General features: G+C 44.0%; 1 protein-coding gene across 7 annotated transcripts in view; it reads right to left on the bottom strand.

Moving 5' to 3' along the window:
• cita (citron rho-interacting serine/threonine kinase a) overlaps window positions 1-25097 on the bottom strand; it is a 196765-nt gene that overhangs the window by 50280 nt on the left and 121388 nt on the right. For 5 of the 7 annotated variants that reach the window (XM_067439785.1, XM_067439788.1, XM_067439787.1 and 2 more), the window contains 13 exons: window positions 23245-23419; window positions 22126-22323; window positions 17455-17508; window positions 15721-15918; window positions 14457-14650; window positions 10475-10610; window positions 10103-10207; window positions 9795-9935; window positions 9135-9242; window positions 6093-6285; window positions 4717-4884; window positions 2611-2634; window positions 624-761 (listed from right to left, as the gene is read on the bottom strand). In XM_067439785.1, the coding sequence (XP_067295886.1) occupies window positions 624-761; window positions 2611-2634; window positions 4717-4884; window positions 6093-6285; window positions 9135-9242; window positions 9795-9935; window positions 10103-10207; window positions 10475-10610; window positions 14457-14650; window positions 15721-15918; window positions 17455-17508; window positions 22126-22323; window positions 23245-23419 (1832 nt within the window). The remainder of the gene's footprint in view (window positions 1-623; window positions 762-2610; window positions 2635-4716; window positions 4885-6092; window positions 6286-9134; window positions 9243-9794; window positions 9936-10102; window positions 10208-10474; window positions 10611-14456; window positions 14651-15720; window positions 15919-17454; window positions 17509-22125; window positions 22324-23244; window positions 23420-25097) is intronic. The other 2 variants (XM_067439786.1, XM_067439789.1) reach the window with 1 other exon arrangement.

Here is a 25097-nt window from a genome sequence, read left to right as displayed (position 1 = left end):
TGAGTGTGTGTGTGTGTGTGTGAGAGAGAGTGTTTGAGTGAGTGAGAGAGTGAGTAAGAGAGTGAGTGAGTGAGTGTGTGTGTGTGAGTGAGTCTGAGTGAGAAAGAGTGGGTGTGTGTGTGTGTGTGAGAGAGAGTGTGTGAGTGAGTGAGAGAGTGAGTAAGAGAGTGAGTGAGTGAGTGTGTGTGTGTGAGTCTGAGTGAGAAAGAGTGTGTGTGTGTGTGTGTGTAAGTGTGAGAAAGAGTGTGTGTGTGTGTGTGTGTGTGTGAGTGAGTGAGTGAGAAAAAGAGTGTGAGTGAGTGAGAGAAAGAGTGTGTGTGTGTGTGTGTGAGTGAGTGAGAGAGTGAGTGTGAGAAGAGTTTGTGTGTGTGTGTGTGTGTGTGTGTGTGTGTGAGAGAGTGAGTGAGAGAAAGAGTGTGTGTGTGTGTTTGTGTGTGTGTGAAGAAAGAGTGTGTGTGTGCATGAGTGAGTGTGTGTGAGTAAATGAGTGTGTGTGTGAAAGAGGGAGTGTGTGTGTATGTGTAAGCGAGAGACTGACTGTGTGTGAATGAGTGTGCGAGTGAGAGAGTGTGTGTGTGAGTGAGTGTGTGAGAGAGCGAGTGTGTGTGAGAGAGTGTTTATACCCAGGCACGTAGCAGCTTGTCGGCCGAAGTGAACCGTATCCAGACACACGGCACATTTCGCCGCCCTCATGTTCAGCCCCACCGTGAAGCGATGAGGGATGTTGTGGTGCATTCGTTCCTTTACACGCCGGCCATACTCTACACACACACACACACAACGAAAGTTAGTTAGTGATGAGTATCTGAGCAAAACAAGAAGAGTGAAGGCGTCACATGCAGGTCCGTGCGCATCAGGCTCATAAATAAAAGAACGATGTAAAGCAGAAACTCAATATATACTGCATATAACGGCGCTTGGCATCTCAGATCAAAGCATGTTTATACTGCAAAACAAGACAGTAACAGAGAATGAGTGTGTGTGTGAGAACTGCACAAATCAAACATAAGAAAGTTGTTAAACGTAGGGGTGTGCGATATTTATAAAAACATTTTTATGTATTTAAAGATTTTATCTATAATGATAAGATGACATTTTGCGGAGTGTGACAGCAAGTCACTGTTAATGAGTGAGTCACAGTTTCAACTGATTCATTCAAACGGCTGATTCATTCAGGAATGAAGCATTAGACTCTTAATGAGTGAGTCATTGAATCATTCACTCAACCAATTCATTAATTCAGGAACGAAGCATTTGACTCTCCTAACATTAACGCTTGTCTAGTGGATTTTTTGAAGGGGAAGTGAAAGAGAATTGTACTGGCCCGACCGGACAAGCGGCTTAAAACGCCAATAACAAAAAATAACTAGCGAATCACCAAAATGCAGGAATGATTGTGCACTCATTAGTGTAAGTGGCGATCGATAGTGGATAATAATATATAATGAACTGAGGGTGGCACTGTTGACGCTCCGCTGCCTCTCGAGGAGAAATCTCAACACATGAGCGCCGCTCACACTGAGAAACTGAGCTAAACATTCAACATGTGCAGTTTTTATATTTACAACATATGATACAGTTAAACAACAGCACACAACCAAGAGTGTGTTTTCCTGAATACCATCTCGACTGAAAATGACACGGATTTCATATGACAGCTCCATAAACAATTCATTAACATTAAGTCACTTACATTTTAGATGCAATATTGACTGTTTTTGTTCAGTTTCAGCAGCGAAAATAGATCATAACGCGTCTCACAGCAACAGTGTGTGTTACTGAATCATTCAGCGTTTGAATCAAAGATTTAATGACCTGTTCGTAAACGACTGCCTCAATCTTGAATGAATCGTTTGGATGAATCGACTCAATGACTCACTCATTAAGAGTCACCTGCTGCCCCCTACTGGAGGTTTAGTTTTATGTTTAAACATACTTTCCAACATTTATTCAAAAATACAAATCTCATAACATTATTTAATGCAGTTGTCATTTTTCAGTGTAAATTATTTAATTAGATTGCTAACAGCCCTATAGTGTCTTATTCTAATTTAATGTAAATATCAAATTTAAGAATATAATATGAAACCTAAAGAATAGCCTATATTTAATAAGATTAGAGGAAAAAATGTCCTTTATAAAAGGTAAAAATATCACAAATATGCAGATTTTTTTTTAAAAAAGCTGACTGAACACTAGTGAGAATACTGCTTCAGAATAAATCATATTTATAACACGAAAAATCAAATTAAAAAAATCTAATTTTTTTCCGGACAAGCACATGAACATGCTTAACGTCGAGCCCTGATTCTAGACAATATACATCACACACCTCTAATGACTAACTAAATAAAATAATTAGCTCAAACTGCAATTAAAACCACTTTAACATCTGCCTGTGTAAAATTCATGATGCTACAGTGTTGTGGGAGGTTGCCAAGGTGTTGCTATGCAGTTCCTGGAGTGTGTTTGTGTTTTCAGTGGCGTCTCATTCCCATAACCCTAAACTACATGCATCTGATGATCTCAAAGCGACAGCACATGATGATGAGCGACAGAAGTGGAGATGGAGGGAGAGAGAGAGAGAGAGAGAGAGAGACAAACACTTACTTTCAAACGTCACCCTCCTCTTCTCTGAAAGAGCAGAAGAGAAACAGCAGAAAGAAAGCAAGAGTGAAGGACAGAACAGAAACATGAAGAGACACAGAACTACTGATCTAGAGACGACGTGAGCTGCATTCATCTGTGACACTGATCTCCTGCACACACACACACACACACAAATGCACTCTCATACACACACATACGTTTGTTTTTGTGACATATGGGGATATTCCATAGGCGTAATGGTTTTTATACTGTACAAACCGTATTTTCTATCCCCTTACACTGCCCCTTAACCTACCCATCACACACACACACACAGCCCCTAAACCTACCCATCACACACAGCCCCTTAACCTACCCATCACACACACACACACACACACACACACACACACACACACACACACACACACACACACACACACACACACACACACACACACTGCCCCTAAACCTACCCATCACAGGAAACATTCTGCATTTTTACTTTCTCATAAAAACTCCTCCTGTGTGATTTATAAGCCTTTTGTAAAGTGGGGCCATGGGTAATGTCCTCATATTTCACCCTCTCCTGTAATACCTGTGTCATACCCATGGCATTATACACATTTGTGTCCTCATATGACACACACACACACACACACACACACACACACACACACACACACACACACACACACACACACACACACACACACACACACACACTGCCCCTAAACCTACCCATCACAGGACACATTCTGCATTTTTACTTTCTCATAAAAACTCCTCCTGTGTGATTTATAAGCCTTTTGTAAAGTGGGGCCATGGGTAATGTCCTCATATTTCACCCTCTCCTGTAATACCTGTGTCATACCCATGGCATTATACACATTTGTGTCCTCATATGTCACAAAAACAAGCCCACACACACTCACAAGTTCGGATCTGTTGAAACAGGAGTGATGTGCTTTATTCTGTTGTGTTCTGAATAATCTGACGAATCAACCAGTGGGTTTGTGTTCAATCCTCAAATAAAGATTCAAACGGTTATCAATCAGCGAATTGATTCATGATTCGGATCGCCAATCGGAATCATGAATCAATTCACTGATTCATAACCGTTTGAATAAAGCCAAAGCTGAATAAAGTCGTAGTTTTTGTTATTTTTGGGCCTAAATGTATTTTGGATGCTTCAAGAGACTCTAATTAACCCACTGATGTCTCATATGGACTACTGTGATGATGTTTTTATTCCCTTTCTGGACATGGACAGTATAGTGTGCATACACTTGCATACGCTCTCAGACTAAATATAAAATATCTTAAACTGTGTGTGAAGATGAACGGAGGTCTTACGGGTGTGGAGCGGCATTAGGGAGAGGAGTTAATGACAGACATTACATTTTTGGGTGAACTAACCCTTTAAGAGTTTTTAGATATTTGGACTGAAAACAAGAACAAAAACACTAAATAAGAAGAGCATTGCTTAAAGCGGTGGTTCTGTGTTTTTTTTCTAGGTTGTGTTTATGGGGCGCAGTATAACACGTCTTCATACTTATTTTTTTTTAACGCTGTATTTTTCTTCTATTGTCCCTTTATTCCACACCGCTGTCTGTCCTTTGAACGGCTCGTCTGCTTCCTGCTTCTATGAAGCCCCTCCCTCTGAAAAACGCAATGGTCTTAGATTGGTCAGATGGCCAAATGTAGTTTCCTGTATTTTTATTGGCTGAAGCACAGGTTAAGGCCACGCCCCTTCCCATTACGGACAGAAGTCACATCTGCGGAGACTAGCGAGGGTTTATGATGTCACCAACCCAGGAAGAAGCTCGTTGTAGTCCAAAGCGGCCATTTTTGTAGGCAATAAACTGCCGTAACTTTAAAAGACAATATCTCCGTTTGCAGTGAACTTTCAGCGCTGTAACTTTGCAGAGACTGTTTATGCTCAAGCAGCGACATTACACACTAACTAAAGTTACAAAAGTCAAATCACATGTAACCACCCCTTTAATAAAAAAATTTTGGGTCATTTTGAACCGTGAGGAAAGAATCTCTACTACAGTCTGAAACCAAAGGCTTTCTTCTGTCAGTATTTTCCCGTCATCACTGCATTAGAGGGACTGTACTGACCCTCCGGCGTGGAGCTCTCTTTGCGACGGGCCGAGCTGGACGGGTTCAGAAGGCTGCTGGGATTGGGCTGTCGCTCCGGAGACTTCACAATGGCCGACATTAGGATCTGCTGACGGGCCGACGCCGGCGTGGACGGAGCCACGTGTTCCTGTGCTTTAAAATGAGCCGCTGAGAGAGACAGAGAAAATCCTCAACATCAAACCACATTTACATCTTCTGAAGGAAATACACTATATTGGCAGAAGTTTTGTGACGCCTGCCTTTCCATGCACATTACCATCCCATTGTTAATCCGTAGGGGTTTAATCTGGAGTCGGCCCACCCTCTCTAACAGCTCCAGCTCTTCTGGGAAGGCTTTCCTCAAGGTTTAGGAGTGTGTTTATGGGGATTTTTGCCCATTCTTCTAGAAGCTCATTTGTGAGGTCAGGCACTGATGTTGGACGAGAAGGCCTGGCTCTCAGTCTCCGCTCTAATTCATCCCAAAGCTGTTCTATCGGGTTGAGCTCAGGACTCTGTGCAGGCCAGTCCAGTTCCTCCACACCAAACTCCTCATCCATGTCTTTATGGAGCGACGCTTTGTGCACTGGAGCGCAGTCATGCTGGGACAGGAAGGGGCCGTCCACAAACTGATCCCACAAAATCAGGAGCGTGAAATTGTCCAAAATGTCTTGGTGAAGCATTAAGAATTCCTTTCACTGGAACTAAGGGGCCAACCCCGGAAAAACAACCCCACCCCATAATCCCCCCTCCACCAAACTTAACACGTGGTCAGGCAAGTCCCGTTCTCCTGGCGACGGCCAAACCCAGACTCGTCCATGGGATTGTCAGACTGAAGCGTGATTGGTCGCTCAGAGAACACGTCTCTCTGCTCTAGAGTCCAGTGGCGGCTGCTTTACTCCACTGCATCCCACGCTTTGCATTGCTCTTGGTGATGTAAGGCTTGGATGAGCTGCTTGGCCATGGAAACCCATTCCATGAAGCTCTCTCCGCTGTTCTTGAGCTCATCTGAAGGCCAAAGAAGTCTGGAGGTCTGGAGCTGTTGACTCTGCAGAAAGTTGGAGACTTCTGCGCACTGTGACCCTCAGCATGCACTGACCCCGCTCTATGATTTAACACTTAGTTGCTGTTGTTCCCAATGGCTCCCACTAACAGTTGAGCCATGAAGAGACTGAACACCTGAACTCTGTGATCACAATACTTTTGGCAATATAGTGTATGTAAGACGGATATAATAGTGAGAGTTTCAGATTTCACTTCCAAAATATTCAGTCTGTTTTAAAATACAACCTGTAGTATTTGATAGGTAATTTTCGGTCCATTTCGATTACACACATTCAACATTGCATTGTCATAACCTGATGATCTGAACGTCTCACCCTCTTCTCGTAATGAGCGCAGCTCGATCCTCATCTTCTGCAACGCCTCCTCCAGCTCAGAGCAGCGCGATCTCTCTTTCTCCAGAGCTGCTTTCATGTCGCTGTATTGGAGAGGCATAGCGGGCTGAGACGACATAGCTGTGGCACCGTTAGCAGTGACGCCCACTTCCTCACGCCGACGCCCGAATATACCCTAAAATCAATCAACTTTATTTATATCGCACTTTTACAATGCCGATTGTGTCAGAGCAGCTTCAGTGTTAAACAGGACAATACTGCAGCAGAATTAGATTCAGCTGTACAGTCGTTCTGGAGTAAACAGTGATGTTATCAGCTTATTTTAATTTATCATAGAGAGACAATGTTGGCAGATCAGTATTATAGCTTATAGAATTAAATAAGACATAAATAATTAATTTTGTTTGCATATTTAGTTGAATAACTTAGAACATAATTTAAGTGTCCCCAACTGAGCAAGTCAACACACAGAGCACATGACAATCATCTTCACATTATGACCGATATCCAGCATTATTAATCTTTATGCTACGGGGCTGCTGAATGCTCGACTCTGATTGGCTGATCAATGTTCTAAGGCACGCAATTATTCTGCATTAAATGCATAAATAAGGTATATATTAGTGTTGTCACAACACCAAAATTATGACTTTGATACGATACCAGACTAAAATACCTCGATACTAAATCGATACCGCGGTCAAATAAACCCCAGTAAAAGTAATTGAATAATATGACAACATAAATTATTCATTGTTTTTATTTTTTTTTACTAAAAACTCACTTGGCCAGCATGTTCCTTCCCTGGTTTTTGACCACACTTCTCTTATTGCTATAATAACATCCTTACAGAGATCACATTATCAATCCTGTTATCATTCACTAACCTTTCATTTCTGAACAGGTTGGGGTGACCAAAATCCTATTTCATGATGCGAGTAATTTAATATTTTTTAAATGTAATTTTATAATTATAATATAGATTTATAATTGTATCTGTGTTTTAAAAAATAAGCAAAAAAATGCAAATGACAAACAATATGACGAAAACAGTGCTTTATTTTTCAGGTCTATTTAACAGAAGCAAGTTAAGAAATAAATAAAATCAAATATAAAACTGCTTAGTCTTCACTCTATAATTTAACTATACACTGATTCTTAATAAATATATTTTAGTTGTTTAGTCAAGCATGTTTTTTTTCTTCTATTTTTCATTGTTGTTTGATTCACATAAATCACACAGAATATTAGTCCACCTTAAGATCTGAATGGATCTACAGGTCCTTCTCAAAAAATTATCATATTGTGATAAGGTTCATTATTTTCCATAATGTAATGATAAAAATGAAACTTTCATATATTTTAGATTCATTGCACACCACCTGAAATATATATACAAAAAACAGAAATATCTGTTTTAATACTGATGATTTTGGCACACAGCTCATGAAAACCCAAAATCTCATGTCTTAAAAAATGAGCATATCATGAAGCGGTTCTCTAAACGAGCTATTAACCTAATCATCTGAATCAACTAATGAACTCTAAACACCTGCAAAAGATTCCTGAGGCTTTTAAAAACTCCCAGCCTGGTTCATTACTCAAAACCGCAATCATGGGTAAGACTGCCGACCTGACTGCTGTCCAGAAGGCCATCATTGACACCCTCAAGCGAGAGGGGAAGACACAGAAAGACATTTCTGAACGAATAGGCTGTTCCCAGAGTGCTGTATCAAGGCACCTCAGTGGGAAAGAAAAAGTGTGGCAAAAAACGAGAAGAGGTGAGCGGACCCTGAGGAAGATTGTGGAGAAGGACCGACTCCAGACCTTGGGGGACCTGCGGAAGCAGTGGACTGAGTCTGGAGGAGAAACATCCAGAGCCGCCGTGCACAGGCGTGAGCAGGAAATGGGCTACAGGTGCCGCATTCCCCAGCTCAAGACACTTTGGGCTACAGAGAAGCAGCACTGGACTGTTGCTCAGTGGTCCAAACTACTTTTTTCGGATGAAAGCGAATTTTGCATGTCATTGGGAAATCAAGGTGCCAGAGTCTGGAGGAAGACTGGGGAGAAGGAAATGCCCAAATGCCTGAAGTCCAGTGTCAAGTCCCCACAGTCAGTGATGGTCTGGGGTGCCATGTCAGCTGCTGCTGTTGGTCCACTGTGTTTTATCAAGGGCAGGGTCAATGCAGCTCGCTATCAGGAGATTTTGGAGCACTTCATGCTTCCATCTGCTGAAAAGCTTTATGGAGATGAAGATTTGGTTTTTCAGCACGACCTGGCACCTGCTCACAGTGCCAAAACCACTGGTAAATGGTTTACTGACCATGGTATCACTGTGCTCAACTCTCCTGACCTGAACCCCGTAGAGAATATGTGGGATATTGTGAAGAGAAAGTTGAGAGACGCGAGACCCGACACTCTGGATGAGCTTAAGGCCGCTATCGAAGCATCCTGGGCCTCCAGAACACCTCAGCAGTGCCACAGGCTGATCGCCTCCAGAACACCTCAGCAGAGCCACAGGCTGATCGCCTCCATGCCACGCCGCACTGAAGCAGTCATTCCTGCTAAAGCATTCCCCACCAAGTGTTGAGTGCAGAACTGAACATCATTACTTGAAGGTTGACTCTTTTTGTATTAAAAACACTTTTCTTTTATTGGTCAGGTGAAATATGCTAATTTTTTGAGATAGGAATTTGGGGTTTTCATGAGCTGTGTGCCAAAATCATCAGTATTAAAACAATAAAAGACCTGAAATATTTCAGTTGGTGTGCAATGAATCTAAAATATATGAAAGTTTAATTTTTATCATTACATTATGGAAAATAATAAACTATCACAATATGCTAATTTTTTGAGAAGGACCTGTAATTACCTCAGCTTTAATCGTTCACTAAAGACAGATCTGTGTTTACCTGAACACTCGCCAGACCGTGCATTTTTACATATTCTGACCATTCAAACCCAAACAATAATACGCAAAAAAAACTGAATCACGATCGCATGTTGTCTTCCTGTCTCTCTTACCTTCTTCTTCTTGGTGGGTTGGTCCATCTTGGCCTGCAGGAAGTCGATGAGTTTGGTCTGCTGAGAGATGGTTCCCTCCATTTTCACCTTCTCGTGAGAGTAGACGGCCTGAGGAGACGTGGAGAAAGAACATGAAGATGAAGATGAACACAGTTGTGTTTGGTGACACTCAAGGGTCATTTCATTACGTGTCCTCTTATTAAAGTTAAACAGTAACATTATTACAGAATTTGAGCAGCATTCCTTTATGATACTGGGATACATTGTGACATTAAAGGGCTAGTTCACTTTAAAATGAAAATGCTGTCCTCCTTTACTCACCCTCAAGTTGTTTAAACTTGTATGATTTTTTTTCTTCAGCTGAACACAAGGGAAGATATTTTGAAGAATGTCAGTAACCAAACAGTTAACTGGAGCCATTGACTTACATAGTATTTTTTTTTCCTACTATGTAAGTCAATGGCTCCAGTTAACTGTTTGGTTACTGACATTCTTCAAAATATCTTCCCTTGTGTTCAGCTGAACAAAGAAATTCATACAGGTTTAAAACAACTTGAGGGTGAGTAAAGGATGACAGCATTTTCATTTTAAAGTGAAGTATCCCTTTAAGTATCTTGAGGTGTTTGACATTCACATGTGTGTGTGTGTGTGTGTGGACACCTGGATGTTCTCCAGCTGGTACTCGAGGTCGGTTCTCTCCGTCTTGAGCAGGTCGGTCTGGTCCAGCGCATCCTGCAGCCCCTGTGTCAGTCTGAAGATATGAGTCTTCTGCAGGTCCATCTGCTGCTGCAGTTTCCCTTGCTGACACACACACATTTTATTATTATATTATGATCCAGGAAACTTGTGGGATATGAAAGGTCCAAAAATATATATTATCTTAGAGTGTCTGTAATTATAATGAGATTGATTAAAGTCTGCGGCCGGTCTCTATATACAGTACAGGTGTGTGTGTTTGTGTGTTTCACCTCTTCCATGAGTCTCTGTTTGAGTTCTCTCTCAGTCTCAAGCTTCTGCTGAAGGCTCCTTGCGTTCATCTCCAACATGGCATGTTTCTTCTCCAGGTCATTGAGCTGAAAACAGCACCACAACACAATAAACACACAACAGCAGCTCCCAAAAACACACATCTGAGGGAACAGAAGGGTTTTGTTATTCACAGTGTTCGGCTAATGCGCAGCGACGTGTTCATGTGCACCTCAGTGTTTAATTAATCTCCATCAGCTGTAGTGCTTAATCGTGGCTTGTTAAACTCCATATTGGCATGAATATTAATAATCGCAGACGGAGGGCCGGAGCAAACCAGGATGAAATGCTGTGGGTGTGTTTATGTAACTCACAGTATCAGACAGACTTTCTGCTTTCAGTCTCTGCTCTTTCAGAGCCTGCTGCAACGCCACAATCTCGGCCTTGTGTTCCCGTACGGCCAGCTCAACCGCCTGCCGAGACTCTGTACTGCGCTGGTCCGCTCGCAACCTGGAGGAACACGAAAACACACACACACACACACACACAAACACACACACACACACACACACAGAGAGAGAAAACTGTAGTAATTGTCGAGTTTGAGCTGCACTGCAATGGGGTTTGTGATACAAGTTAAATATACGCATATTTAAAAAAAAAAAAAAAACTAATTTCCACTGAAACAGGAAGACAGGGGGTTGGGGCATATCAAACAGCTCCTCCCTTTAAAAAAATGGCCAATAGCATTTAGTTTATATCACAGCTTGGCCAGAGCCATCATCCCCTATCCCCTATATAGAGCACTGTCTGATCGTTTCCTATAGTGCACTGTCTAAACGTTCCCTATCCCCTATATAGAGCACTGTCTGATCGTTTCCTATAGTGCACTGTCTAAACGTTCCCTATCCCCTATATAGAGCACTGTCTGATCGTTTCCTATAGTGCACTGTCTAAACGTTCCCTATCCCCTATATAGAGCACTGTCTGATCATCCCCTATCCCCTATATAGAGCACTGTCTGATCGTTCCCTATAGTGCACTGTCTGATCGTCCCCTATCCCCTATATAGAGCACTGTCTGATCGTTCCCTATCCCCTATATAGTGCACTGTCTGATCGTTCCCTATCCCCTATATAGAGCACTGTCTGATCGTTCCCTATCCCCTATATAGAGCACTGTCTGATCGTTCCCTATCCCCTATATAGAGCACTGTCTGATCGTTCCCTATCCCCTATATAGTGCACTGTCTGATCGTTCCCTATCCCCTATATAGAGCACTGTCTGATCGTTCCCTATCCCCTATATAGAGCACTGTCTGATCGTTCCCTATCCCCTATATAGAGCACTGTCTGATCGTTCCCTATAGTGCACTGTCTGATCGTTCCCTATCCCCTATATAGAGCACTGTCTGATCGTCCCCTATCCCCTATATAGAGCACTGTCTGATCGTTCCCTATCCCCTATATAGAGCACTGTCTGATCGTTCCCTATCCCCTATATAGAGCACTGTCTGATCGTTTCCTATAGTGCACTGTCTAAACGTTCCCTATCCCCTATATAGAGCACTGTCTGATCATCCCCTATCCCCTATATAGAGCACTGTCTGATCGTTCCCTATAGTGCACTGTCTGATCGTTCCCTATCCCCTATATAGAGCACTGTCTGATCGTCCCCTATCCCCTATATAGAGCACTGTCTGATCGTTCCCTATCCCCTATATAGTGCACTGTCTGATCGTTCCCTATCCCCTATATAGAGCACTGTCTGATCGTTCCCTATCCCCTATATAGAGCACTGTCTGATCGTTCCCTATCCCCTATATAGTGCACTGTCTGATCGTTCCCTATCCCCTATATAGAGCACTGTCTGATCGTTCCCTATCCCCTATATAGAGCACTGTCTGATCGTTCCCTATCCCCTATATAGAGCACTGTCTGATCGTTCCCTATAGTGCACTGTCTGATCGTTCCCTATCCCCTATATAGAGCACTGTCTGATCGTCCCCTATCCCCTATATAGAGCACTGTCTGATCGTTCCCTATCCCCTATATAAAGCACTGTCTGATCGTCCCCTATCCCCTATATAGAGCACTGTCTGATCGTTCCCTATCCCCTATATAGAGCACTGTCTGATCGTTCCCTATCCCCTATATAGAGCACTGTCTGATCGTTCCCTATCCCCTATATAGAGCACTGTCTGATCGTTCCCTATCCCCTATATAGTGCACTGTCTGATCGTTCCCTATAGTGCACTGTCTGATCGTTCCCTATCCCCTATATAGAGCACTGTCTGATCGTTCCCTATCCCCTATATAGTGCACTGTCTGATCGTTCCCTATCCCCTATATAGAGCACTGTCTGATCGTCCCCTATCCCCTATATAGAGCACTGTCTGATCGTTCCCTATCCCCTATATAGAGCACTGTCTGATCGTTCCCTATCCCCTATATAGTGCACTGTCTGATCGTCCCCTATCCCCTATATAGAGCACTGTCTGATCGTTCCCTATCCCCTATATAGAGCACTGTCTGATCGTTCCCTATCCCCTATATAGAGCACTGTCTGATCGTTCCCTATCCCCTATATAGAGCACTGTCTGATCGTCCCCTATCCCCTATATAGTGCACTGTCTGATCGTTCCCTATCCCCTATATAGTGCACTGTCTGATCGTCCCCTATCCCCTATATAGAGCACTGTCTGATCGTTCCCTATCCCCTATATAGAGCACTGTCTGATCGTTCCCTATCCCCTATATAGAGCACTGTCTGATCGTTCCCTATCCCCTATATAGAGCACTGTCTGATCGTCCCCTATCCCCTATATAGAGCACTGTCTGATCGTTCCCTATCCCCTATATAGAGCACTGTCTGATCGTTCCCTATCCCCTATATAGAGCACAGTCTGATCGTTCCCTATCCCCTATATAGAGCACTGTCTGATCGTTCCCTATCCCCTATATAGAGCACTGTCTGATCGTTCCCTATCCCCTATATAGAGCACTGTCTGATCGTCCCCTATCCCCTATATAGTGCACTGTCGGATCGTTCCCTATCCCCTATATAGAGCACTGTCTGATCGTTCCCTATCCCCTATATAGAGCACTGTCTGATCGTCCCCTATCCCCTATATAGTGCACTGTCTGATCGTTCCCTATCCCCTATATAGAGCACTGTCTGATCGTCCCCTATCCCCTATATAGAGCACTGTCTGATCGTTCCCTATCCCCTATATAGAGCACTGTCTGATCGTCCCCTATCCCCTATATAGTGCACTGTCTGATCGTTCCCTATCCCCTATATAGAGCACTGTCTGATCGTTCCCTATCCCCTATATAGAGCACTGTCTGATCGTCCCCTATCCCCTATATAGTGCACTGTCTGATCGTTCCCTATCCCCTATATAGAGCACTGTCTGATCGTTCCCTATCCCCTATATAGAGCACTGTCTGATCGTTCCCTATCCCCTATATAGAGCACTGTCTGATCGTTCCCTATCCCCTATAGAGTGCACTGTCTGATCGTTCCCTATCCCCTATATAGAGCACTGTCTGATCGTTCCCTATCCCCTATATAGTGCACTGTCTGATCGTTCCCTATCCCCTATATAGTGCACTGTCTGATCGTTCCCTATCCCCTATATAGAGCACTGTCTGATCGTTCCCTATCCCCTATATAGAGCACTGTCTGATCGTTCCCTATCCCCTATATAGAGCACTGTCTGATCGTCCCCTATCCCCTATATATAGAGCACTGTCTGATCGTTCCCTATCTCCTATATAGTGCACTGTCTGATCGTTCCCTATCCCCTATATAGAGCACTGTCTGATCGTTCCCTATCCCCTATATAGAGCACTGTCTGATCGTTCCCTATCCCCTATATAGAGCACTGTCTGATCGTTCCCTATCCCCTATATAGAGCACTGTCTGATCGTTCCCTATCCCCTATATAGAGCACTGTCTGATCGTCCCCTATCCCCTATATAGTGCACTGTCTGATCGTTCCCTATCCCCTATATAGAGCACTGTCTGATCGTTCCCTATCCCCTATATAGAGCACTGTCTGATCGTTCCCTATCCCCTATATAGAGCACTGTCTGATCGTTCCCTATCCCCTATATAGAGCACTGTCTGATCGTTCCCTATCCCCTATATAGAGCACTATCTGATCGTCCCCTATCCCCTATATAGAGCACTGTCTGATCGTTCCCTATCCCCTATATAGTGCATTTAAATATCTTATAAATGTGACTTTTGTCATTGTTTTGGAGCTTATAGATAACAGTAAGACTAACCATATTAAAAGCCAAAAAACCTCTATTTTGATGTGATGGTGACTTCAAAGCGTCCCGTTACCTGTTCTGCTTCTCATTGTCCAGCAGTCTCTGCATGTCTCTGGTCCTGCGCTCCGCCTGGTTCTTCTCGTCCTCCAGAGCCGATCTCCAGTTCTCCCACTGCCTCTCCTTCTCTAGGAGCTCATCATTCAGACTCTCCAGCTCCACCACCTGCTCCTCCAGCATGCTGCATGTGGTCTTCAGGGTCTCGATGTTCTGTACACACACACGCACACACACAGTTATTAACGTTACTGTAGTGTAAAGCAGAGCAGGAGCGAGTGTTGTGGAGCTGAGCACGGCCGCTGGAGCGATTGTTACACAAACACACGCCTCGCGAGCACCGGGACTTTTATTATGACGGGACAGGACACAGTCGGTGGCCGCCCGCACTATTTTCGCTTTTCTGGTCATGAGTATAGGGTAATGCAGCTCTGTTTATCATATTAGATACATTTAGGTGTTTAAAACGATGTTATGATGTTTCTCCGTGCGTTCACTTGTTCACACTGCTAAGAGTAAAGCGCTCCTGCCAAATAAAAGCCGAAACCGAGGGTAACGCAGATATGACGCAATTGAAAGGCGACTCCCTCAAACCCAGTGCTGAAACGTCCCTGTCCTTAGTTAAAATAGCAATTTTCTCACAATTTACAAATAGTTGGAAACATTTGGGATATTGTAGGTACTCAACTGAACAAAATATATAACACTGGCCTTGTGGTTTGTGGATATTTTACTGCAAAAATACTACATAGTACCTTTAAGAACGTGCATGTAAACGCCCTCACAGTTATGAATTAGTTTAATGTGCAGCATAAAGGCCCATTTGCACTGCTGTTCTTATTGCAACCGCACAGTTCGGTAATATCAGATGTGTTTGATTAAAAGCAGATGGTTATTTTCCATCTATCTTCACAGTCCCACAATTACATACATGCATACATAATTATTTTATTTCTGTGAAAAGGTTATTCATTTTTGTCACTCATTCATTCCTTTCTAAACTCATTGACAGAGTGCACTTTATTTTGTGACAAATTAATCCAAATATTTAATGAATGGTGTTAAAATTGTATTTTTTCCAACAAATTATCAGTAGAATTTTCTAATAAAATTATTTTTTCATATATTCAGGGTCGTCTTATAATCGGTTATATACGTTAAATATCAGCATCTACACCAAATTGCATATTTTTGCTCAGTTTGACTCCACTTTTAAGGACCCGTGAGTGCAAAGACAACCGGATTGACTCCAGTTTGTGCTGCTCATATGGAGGATGGCGCACCTGTTTCTGGTTGTTGAGGTGCATCTCTCTGTCGGCCACTTCTCTGCGCAGACGGTCCACGTCCTGACTGAGCTGCAGCCTCTCCTCGCTCTCCAGCGTCAGCTCGTCCAGCTGTTTGGACAGGTAGAAGTTCTGCCGGTTCAGCTCGGCGTTCTCCTGGGTCAGCTGGGTCAACTGCTCCTCCAGGTCTGTGATCACCTGAGACAGAGAGACATCATCATCATCATCACTGACAACCAGTGTTGCCACAGTTACCATATACTATACAGTACCATAGATTATCCAAAGCTGGTGATATATTCGATCTTACGTTAGGCTATGTATGTGTGTTGTTCAGTGTTAAAAGAAAATAAATGTCTAAATGAAATGGTTAGAATGATTCACTGACCTGTCGATCTCTTAAGAAGTCTTAAAGGGGTCATATAATGGTACATGCACTTTTACAAGCTGATTGTATGGAAATGTGTGTTGGCCGTGCCATTACTGGACTATCCTATAATGATAAAAATCCATCAAGTGTTTTTTTTAATCTCCTTATATGTTTTCTCCTGTCTCAAATCGAGCCGTTCGGCCGTGTGACGTCCCACGACCCGACACCCCTCCCACGACTGTTGATTGACAGCAGCGTTTCAACTCAGACCCGTTTAGCCTTAAATGTTGAATTTCGTTGAAGCTGTTCTCTTGTCCCGTTGTCAGACACCGGTTCATATTGCTAAAGTTGCACAGATCTCCTCAGAGACTCGCGTCGCCATTCTTTCGGCTCTACTGTTGTCAACGGCGACACTCCGTGTGTGTGTGTGTGTGTGTGTGAGAGAGAGCCCCACAGAACAGAGGGGCGGGGTGAGCAAAGCTCATTAGCATTTAAAGCTGTATGCACGAGAACAGCTTGCTGAAAACAGAGCTGTTTTTGACCAGGTAGAGTGAAGAGTGTTTTCTTACAATACTAATGAGAATTTTTAATTAAAGTATATTACAAAATTTTCATTTAGACACTAAAGAATCATATTAACTTGTACAAATAATGCCATTATATGACCCCTTTAAAGTCAGAATAGTGACAGATGCTTGGCTAGGTTTGATGGTTCTTCATTAGTTTTATAAGCAAAGTCATTACAAATTTCACTTCTACTCCTCTCTTTATTAATTCGTTGTGGGCATCTTAAGTGAGATTCAACTGATTTATCCATTTTGTTCATCTATTTTGTCATCACATTTGCCGGGTTCGCCTCAGTTTGTGTAGCGCGCTGCCATCTAGCGGTGAACTTCAGAACAGCAGCATATACTGAAATGAGCAAAGTCGTGAAATTGTACCGTTTGAGATAAAATATATCCGGGTATATTTCCAGTACCGGTATAACGCGCAGCCCTAAAGTACAGTATATTACATTGCATTACTGTCAAATATTACACACTGCACCTTTAAGGGTCATACTTGGCTCCTTCAGCCAAAAGTGATCGAAGCCTTGAAATGTACATTTTGGGTCATTTTTGACCGGAGGTCTGATGTTAAACTATGAAAGCCATTAGATTTAGAGGGTGGGGCGAGTGAATTTGCTGATCTGGGGTCTGTGATCAAGGATAAATGAGGCATTATCGATTCCTTTGTTGTGTGACGGCCGAGAGAAGAAGATACCGACGGCTGTTTTAATCAATATTTTCTCTCTTAACCTTTACCCAATCCCTGAAGATCCTCAAGCACAGGGGATTGTGGGAAATCAGAAAGCACACACTTACCGAACAGCTGTCCCTCAGCGCATCAAACTTGTGCTGAATCTCGTCTCTGTGGGCCTGAAGGAGAAAGGCACACACATGATCAGATGCTGTGCTGTATTGCAGTGTATGCCAGTGTGTTGTATCTGCTCAAACGCTCGTATTTTACACGTTTAACACTGAAGTCACTCAAATGTTAGTCTAGGTTTCCCAAAAAAAGTCACAACAAATGTGCACCCTCTCTTTGACCTTTACAATTAATTAGGCTGTTTTTGTTTCTTCAGTAAAAAGTCAGTCAAATATATTGGGTTGTGGACAATATCAGCCGTTAAGAGTGTGCATCGATCTGTACTTCGAATTCTGACCGGGAATAGTAAACCATCTGGGTATCTTTGGCATACTCTTTTCTACCTTATATTTGGGACCGTATTTTCCGGACTATAAGTCAGTCGCTCCGGAGTATAAGTCGCATCAGTCAAATAATGCATCATGAAGAGGAAACAAACATATATAAGTGGCACTGGACTATAAGTGGCTTTAGGGCAGCAGCAGGGCTAGCTGTAAATAACCGAGCAGAAGAAAGAAAGTTTGAAGCTTGTGAGGGACTGGACTTTAAACCGCATTGGACTATAAGCGGCACTGGACTATAAGCGGCACTGGACTATAAGCGGCACTGGACTATAAGCCGCACTGGACTTTAAGCCGCACTGGACTATAAGCCGCACTGGACTATAAGCCGCACTGGACTATAAGCCGCACTGGACTATAAGCCGCACTGGACTATAAGCGGCACTGGACTATAAGTGGCACTGGACTATAAACCGCACTGGACTATAAGTGGCACTGGACTATAAACCGCACTGGACTATAAGTGGCACTGGACTATAAGTGGCACTGGACTATAAACCGCACTGGACTATAAACCGCACTGGACTATAAGCCGCACTGGACTATAAGCCGCACTGGACTATAAGCGGCACTGGACTATAAGCAGCACTGGACTATAAGTGGCACTGGACTATAAGCGGCACTGGACTATAAGCCGCACTGGACTATAAGCGGCACTGGACTATAAGCCGCACTGGACTATAAGTGGCACTGGACTATAAGCGGCACTGGACTATAAACCGCACTGGACTATAAGTGGCACTGGACTATAAGCCGCACTGGACTATAAGCGGCACTGGACTATAAGCCGCACTGGACTATAAGTGGCACTGGACTATAAGCAGCACTGGACTATAAGCGGCACTGGACTATAAGCAGCACTGGACTATAAGTGGCACTGGACTATAAACCGCACTGGACTATAAGTGGCACTGGACTATAAACCGCACTGGACTATAAGCCGCACTGGACTATAAGTGGCACTGGACTATAAGTGGCACTGGACTATAAACCGCACTGGACTATAAGTGGCACTGGACTATAAGCCGCACTGGACTATAAGCGGCACTGGACTATAAGCCGCACTGGACTATAAGTGGCACTGGACTATAAGTGGCACTGGACTATAAGTGGCACTGGACTATAAGCGGCACTGGACTATAAGAGGCACTGGACTATAAGCCGCACTGGACTATAAGCCGCACTGGACTATAAGCGGCACTGGACTATAAGCCGCACTGGACTATAAGTGGCACTGGACTATAAGTGGCACTGGAATATAAGAGGCACTGGACTATAAGAGGCACTGGACTATAAGTGGCACTGGAATATAAGAGGCACTGGACTATAAGTGGCACTGGACTATAAGTGGCACTGGACTATAAGTGGCACTGGACTATAAGTGGCACTGGACTATAAGTGGCACTGGACTATAAGAGGCACTGGACTATAAGCCGCACTGGACTATAAGCCGCACTGGACTATAAGCGGCACTGGACTATAAGTGGCACTGGACTATAAGTGGCACTGGACTATAAGCGGCACTGGACTATAAGAGGCACTGGACTATAAGAGGCACTGGACTATAAGTGGCACTGGACTATAAGTGGCACTGGACTATAAGCGGCACTGGACTATAAGCGGCACTGGACTATAAGCCGCACTGGACTATAAGTGGCACTGGACTATAAGTGGCACTGGACTATAAGTGGCACTGGACTATAAGCGGCACTGGACTATAAGAGGCACTGGACTATAAGCCGCACTGGACTATAAGCCGCACTGGACTATAAGCGGCACTGGACTATAAGCCGCACTGGACTATAAGTGGCACTGGACTATAAGTGGCACTGGAATATAAGAGGCACTGGACTATAAGAGGCACTGGACTATAAGTGGCACTGGAATATAAGAGGCACTGGACTATAAGTGGCACTGGACTATAAGTGGCACTGGACTATAAGCGGCACTGGACTATAAGCAGCACTGGACTATAAGTGGCACTGGACTATAGGTGGCACTGGACTATAGGTGGCACTGGACTATAAGCGGCACTGGACTATAAGTGGCACTGTACTATAAGCGGCACTGGACTATAGGTGGCACTGGACTATAAGTGGCACTGGACTATAAGTGGCACTGGACTATAAGTGGCACTGGACTATAAGCAGCACTGGACTATAAGCGGCACTGGACTATAAGCAGCACTGGACTATAAGTGGCACTGGACTATAGGTGGCACTGGACTATAAGTGGCACTGTACTATAAGCGGCACTGGACTATAAGTGGCACTGTACTATAAGCGGCACTGGACTATAGGTGGCACTGGACTATAAGTGGCACTGGACTATAAGTGGCACTGGACTATAAGTGGCACTGGACTATAAGCAGCACTGGACTATAAGTGGCACTGGACTATAAGTGGCACTGGACTATAAGCGGCACTGGACTATAAGAGGCACTGGACTATAAGCCGCACTGGACTATAAGCCGCACTGGACTATAAGCGGCACTGGACTATAAGCCGCACTGGACTATAAGTGGCACTGGACTATAAGTGGCACTGGAATATAAGAGGCACTGGACTATAAGAGGCACTGGACTATAAGTGGCACTGGACTATAAGTGGCACTGGACTATAAGCGGCACTGGACTATAAGCGGCACTGGACTATAAGTGGCACTGGACTATAAGTGGCACTGGACTATAAGTGGCACTGGACTATAAGTGGCACTGGACTATAAGCGGCACTGGACTATAAGTGGCACTGGAATATAAGAGGCACTGGACTATAAGTGGCACTGGACTATAAGTGGCACTGGACTATAAGCGGCACTGGACTATAAGCGGCACTGGACTATAAGTGGCACTGGACTATAAGTGGCACTGGACTATAAGTGGCACTGGACTATAAGTGGCACTGGACTATAAGCCGCACTGGACTATAAGCCGCACTGGACTATAAGACGCACTGGACTATAAGTGGCACTGGACTATAAGTGGCACTGGACTATAAGTGGCACTGGACTATAAGCCGCACTGGACTATAAGTGGCACTGGACTATAAGTGGCACTGGACTATAAGCCGCACTGGACTATAAGCGGCACTGGACTATAAGCCGCACTGGACTATAAGTGGCACTGGACTATAAGTGGCACTGGAATATAAGAGGCACTGGACTATAAGAGGCACTGGACTATAAGTGGCACTGGACTATAAGTGGCACTGGACTATAAGCGGCACTGGACTATAAGCGGCACTGGACTATAAGTGGCACTGGACTATAAGTGGCACTGGACTATAAGTGGCACTGGACTATAAGTGGCACTGGACTATAAGCGGCACTGGACTATAAGTGGCACTGGAATATAAGAGGCACTGGACTATAAGTGGCACTGGACTATAAGTGGCACTGGACTATAAGCGGCACTGGACTATAAGCGGCACTGGACTATAAGTGGCACTGGACTATAAGTGGCACTGGACTATAAGTGGCACTGGACTATAAGTGGCACTGGACTATAAGTGGCACTGGACTATAAGCCGCACTGGACTATAAGCCGCACTGGACTATAAGCCGCACTGGACTATAAGCCGCACTGGACTATAAGTCGCACTGGACTATAAGTGGCTTTAGAGCAGAAGCAGTGCTCGCTGTGCATAACCGAGCACCAGAAGGAAAGTTTGGAGTGAGTGAGAAGCTTGTGAGGGACTTGAGAAAAGCAGACGTTACTTTAACTGTAATGAAGAAAACAAAGCTAATCGCAGACTGAGAGAAAGATGGCCAGAGCTGGAGGAACGAGTCCACAGATGGCTGCTGATTTTACTACATGCAGTTTGTAATTTGCAGAACAGGATTTTCTTTATGAAGGGGCATTGTGTTTGTGTTCAGTCTTTCTCAGTTGTTGTCTTTAAGTTAATATTTCAGTTAAGAGTTTGTCGGTTTTCAGTTGTTTTCTTCATTGGTAGGCAATAGGAGCAGCATAGAGCGCCCTCTCGCGGCTGTAAATGTAGCTCTATGATTATTCTTGTCAGTCAAAATTAATTAAATTTGATATTTGATAGGTCGCACCTGACTATAAGTAAAGCTTTTCGCAGCCAAACCATGAAAAAAGTGTGACTTATAGTCCGGAAAATATGGTAATTCTATTTTTGAATACTATTTAGCATGGATACTATGCGAATTGAGACGCAGGGAGTGTCTTTTAAGGCTTTAGTTAGACTGATTAGCCGGTTCAGATGTGTTTATTTGGGGTTGGCGCTCGAGTTTACAGATGCCTGATATAATGTTCCATCAGTGTCTCACTCTCAGAGCTGTAATCTCCTCCTCAGCCTCGGCCGTCGTCTCCTCCAGCTCAGTCTTGGCTTGCTGTAATTGGCTCTCCAGCGCGTGTCGAGCCGCCTGAAGGCCGCTGATCTGAGACTCTCTCTCCTGCAGAGACAGCGTGAGCTCCGTCACCTGACGCTTGATCTCCAGCTTCTGCTCCTCATGCTCTAGACCCATCTGAAACACACACACACCCACATCTCTGCTTGATCATGTGTGCAGAAGAGGTCCACTTTAAAGGTGTCATGAACTGGCTTTTTACATTTTTTATACTGTTGTCTGAGGTCATCTAATGATGTTTGTGAGGTTTTTAGATTCAGAATCATCCTTACTAATAACTAATAGTCTATTTTCTACACTGGTTTTGAGGCTCTCTCCTGAACGCTGGGTTTTGATGGGCGTGTCACAGGAGACTTGGAAGTAAACGCCCACAGCTAGGATTGAATAAGATTTGCATATTTAATGAGCTTCAGCTCCCGTCAGTTTCTCATAAGGGAGGGATAGTTTTGAAAGCGGCATTCGCAGTGAAATGAAGCGAACACACAAACGGTCTTCCCCACGGGAATTGGAACTTTATTAAAAATAAATTAAGTCTCACACATTCCAAATATTAGAATCCGAAGGAAGCTTATGCAGCAACTGTTCTTCCACAATATCTTGCTATCTTCTTCAGCATGTTTATTGCTGCTGGCTAGTGTGATCGGAACTGCTCCACAAGTCGGTGGGCGGGGCTACTGAATCACACCAGTCAGTGGGCGGGGCTACTGAATTAGACCAGTCGGTGGGCGGGGCTACTGAAATACACCAGTCGGTGGGCGGGGCTACTGAATTAGACTAGTAGGTGGGCGGGGCTACTGAATTACAAGTGCTTATTATTCTGTAGAGGTAGGTTCCGTCGCGTAAGGATGAAGCACATGATCATTTTCTGGTCCTGGTGTCTATAAAAGCTTTTCTTTGACTAACAAGGAAGTTTTCAGCTCTGAAACTTACAGGATATTCTTATATTACCATGACATTTTATACATCAAAAGCTGTCGATTTCAAGTTGATTTCTCAATTCATCACCCGTTTAAGTGTGTGGAGTGGATCCCCGCTCACCTCTCTAAGTCTGGTCTCCAGCTCCAGAATGCGGCTCTTCCGGCTCTGCTCCTGTTGGCTCATCTTCTCCAGATGTTCCTCCAGTTTGGCGTTCTGAGCTTCTAGTTTTCCCGCCTGAGACTCCAGGTAAAACTTCTGCTGCCGCAGCTCTGAGATCATCTCCTCCTGCGCTTTCCTGAGAAAAACACCAGCACACACGGTAGTTTACTGGCGGATCAAATGGGATTGAGGATTTAAGATGTGCCTTGATTTCCAGGACAAGGAGTGAATTAGATTTCTCCTTTAATAAACTCATCTGGAGAATCATTGCTGCTTCTCCTGGGTGGTGTTTCTCAAAACCACTAAACGGTTTTTGTTCGGCTAAATGGCAAAACCTCAAATATTGCTATTCCTCCTTCACCCATAAAATCTAAAGCACTTGATTTCAAGGTCCCATGGCATGGATTTTTAGTATTATTTTATAATGTTTCTTAAAGTGTACTTATATTGTTAGTATGGTTTTTACATCAAAAAATATCATGTAGAAATAAAAGGCCTTTTTTCTATACTGATATTAGCTCTCTGGCTTGAATGCTCTGTTTCAAGGGGCGTGTCTGCTGTGAGACTTCTGTAAAAAGGGTTGTGATTGGCTGACATCTTTGCATTTGAAATGAGATTATGTGGCGGAGGGGGCAAGGTTTAGTGAGGGGTGTGGTTTATATAGGGGCGTGGTTTAGTGATGGGTGTGGTTTAGCGAGGGTGTGGTTTAGATAGGGGGCGTGGTTTAGTGAGTGCTGAGAAAAGGTGTGTTCGACATCGGCTGCGGCTGGATGCATGTGATCGGCGAGAGAAGCCGGGGAGGAGCTGCAAACGGAGACGTGAAGTCGGGCACTTTCTGCTTCCCTTGGTGACGCTCGCGCTGCGTTTGCAAACTTTATCACAGCTGAAGTTAAATAAATGCAATATTTCTCAAATACACAGATGTTTCAGATGACATTTTCATTCAACACTTCATGTACTGCTTAAAGGGTCATGAAACCCCCCTGCTGCAGCGGTGTTTTTTCACACCTTCGATTTGAAAAAGCTTGTTAAAAGGGGAGTGGTCGACTGTGAAAAGGTGGGATGGTATTGTGTGGAAAGAGGGAAAGTTTGCATAAATAGGGGAGTGTCAGTAGGTGCATTAAGACTAGCGATACCAACAGCAGCAGTTACAGCGGTTCTGAGACATGTTCTTGGCTCACGTTGGCATTGTTTACCACAGTGAGATTAAATGAGGGATGAGTACAGCGAATGAGAGAGCTATGAATGGCGTGCAGCAGAGATCGCAAATCATTCAGCTCTTCAAACCAGCATAATTCAGTGAGAAATGAAAATAAATGTTATTCTGCATGACGAAATATTTTGCAAACGTGATAAATCTATATTTGTCCAAATATGCACGCTGTTTGGCAAGATGAACAACGCGCCGACGTGATAAGAGAACGTGAACCACCCAACATGCGATGTGACAGAGATGTGTAATTCTAGATCGGGGTAAAAGCGAAGGTGTTTGAGGCTAGTCTCGACCGCGCATCTGAAGCAGAGCGACGCGCGCTGCCGATCCGCGCTGTCTATCACTCGGCAGCTAAATCTATATTTGTCCAAATATGCAGCACGCTGTTTCACTAAGAGCCCGAACACATGCGGTTTAGTGCATGGCTGTGACGACAAATAAAACGGAGAGGACGTGGCTTTTGTTCATTAGCCTACAGATTACAGATTGGTTATTTTGCACTCCTGACATAGATAGTCAACGCTTGCAGGTTCGGCGTGCGATTCCTCAGGTGAATTTTACTTTACCGAGCCTTTGTAGCAAAGGCTTCCACAGCCGGCGC

This window comes from Pseudorasbora parva, chromosome 3 (genome assembly GCF_024679245.1).
Source record: "Pseudorasbora parva isolate DD20220531a chromosome 3, ASM2467924v1, whole genome shotgun sequence".
Classification (NCBI taxonomy): domain Eukaryota; kingdom Metazoa; phylum Chordata; class Actinopteri; order Cypriniformes; family Gobionidae; genus Pseudorasbora; species Pseudorasbora parva.
The sequence above is the reverse complement of the archived record's forward strand: the minus strand, read 5'-3'. Positions and strand labels throughout refer to the sequence as shown.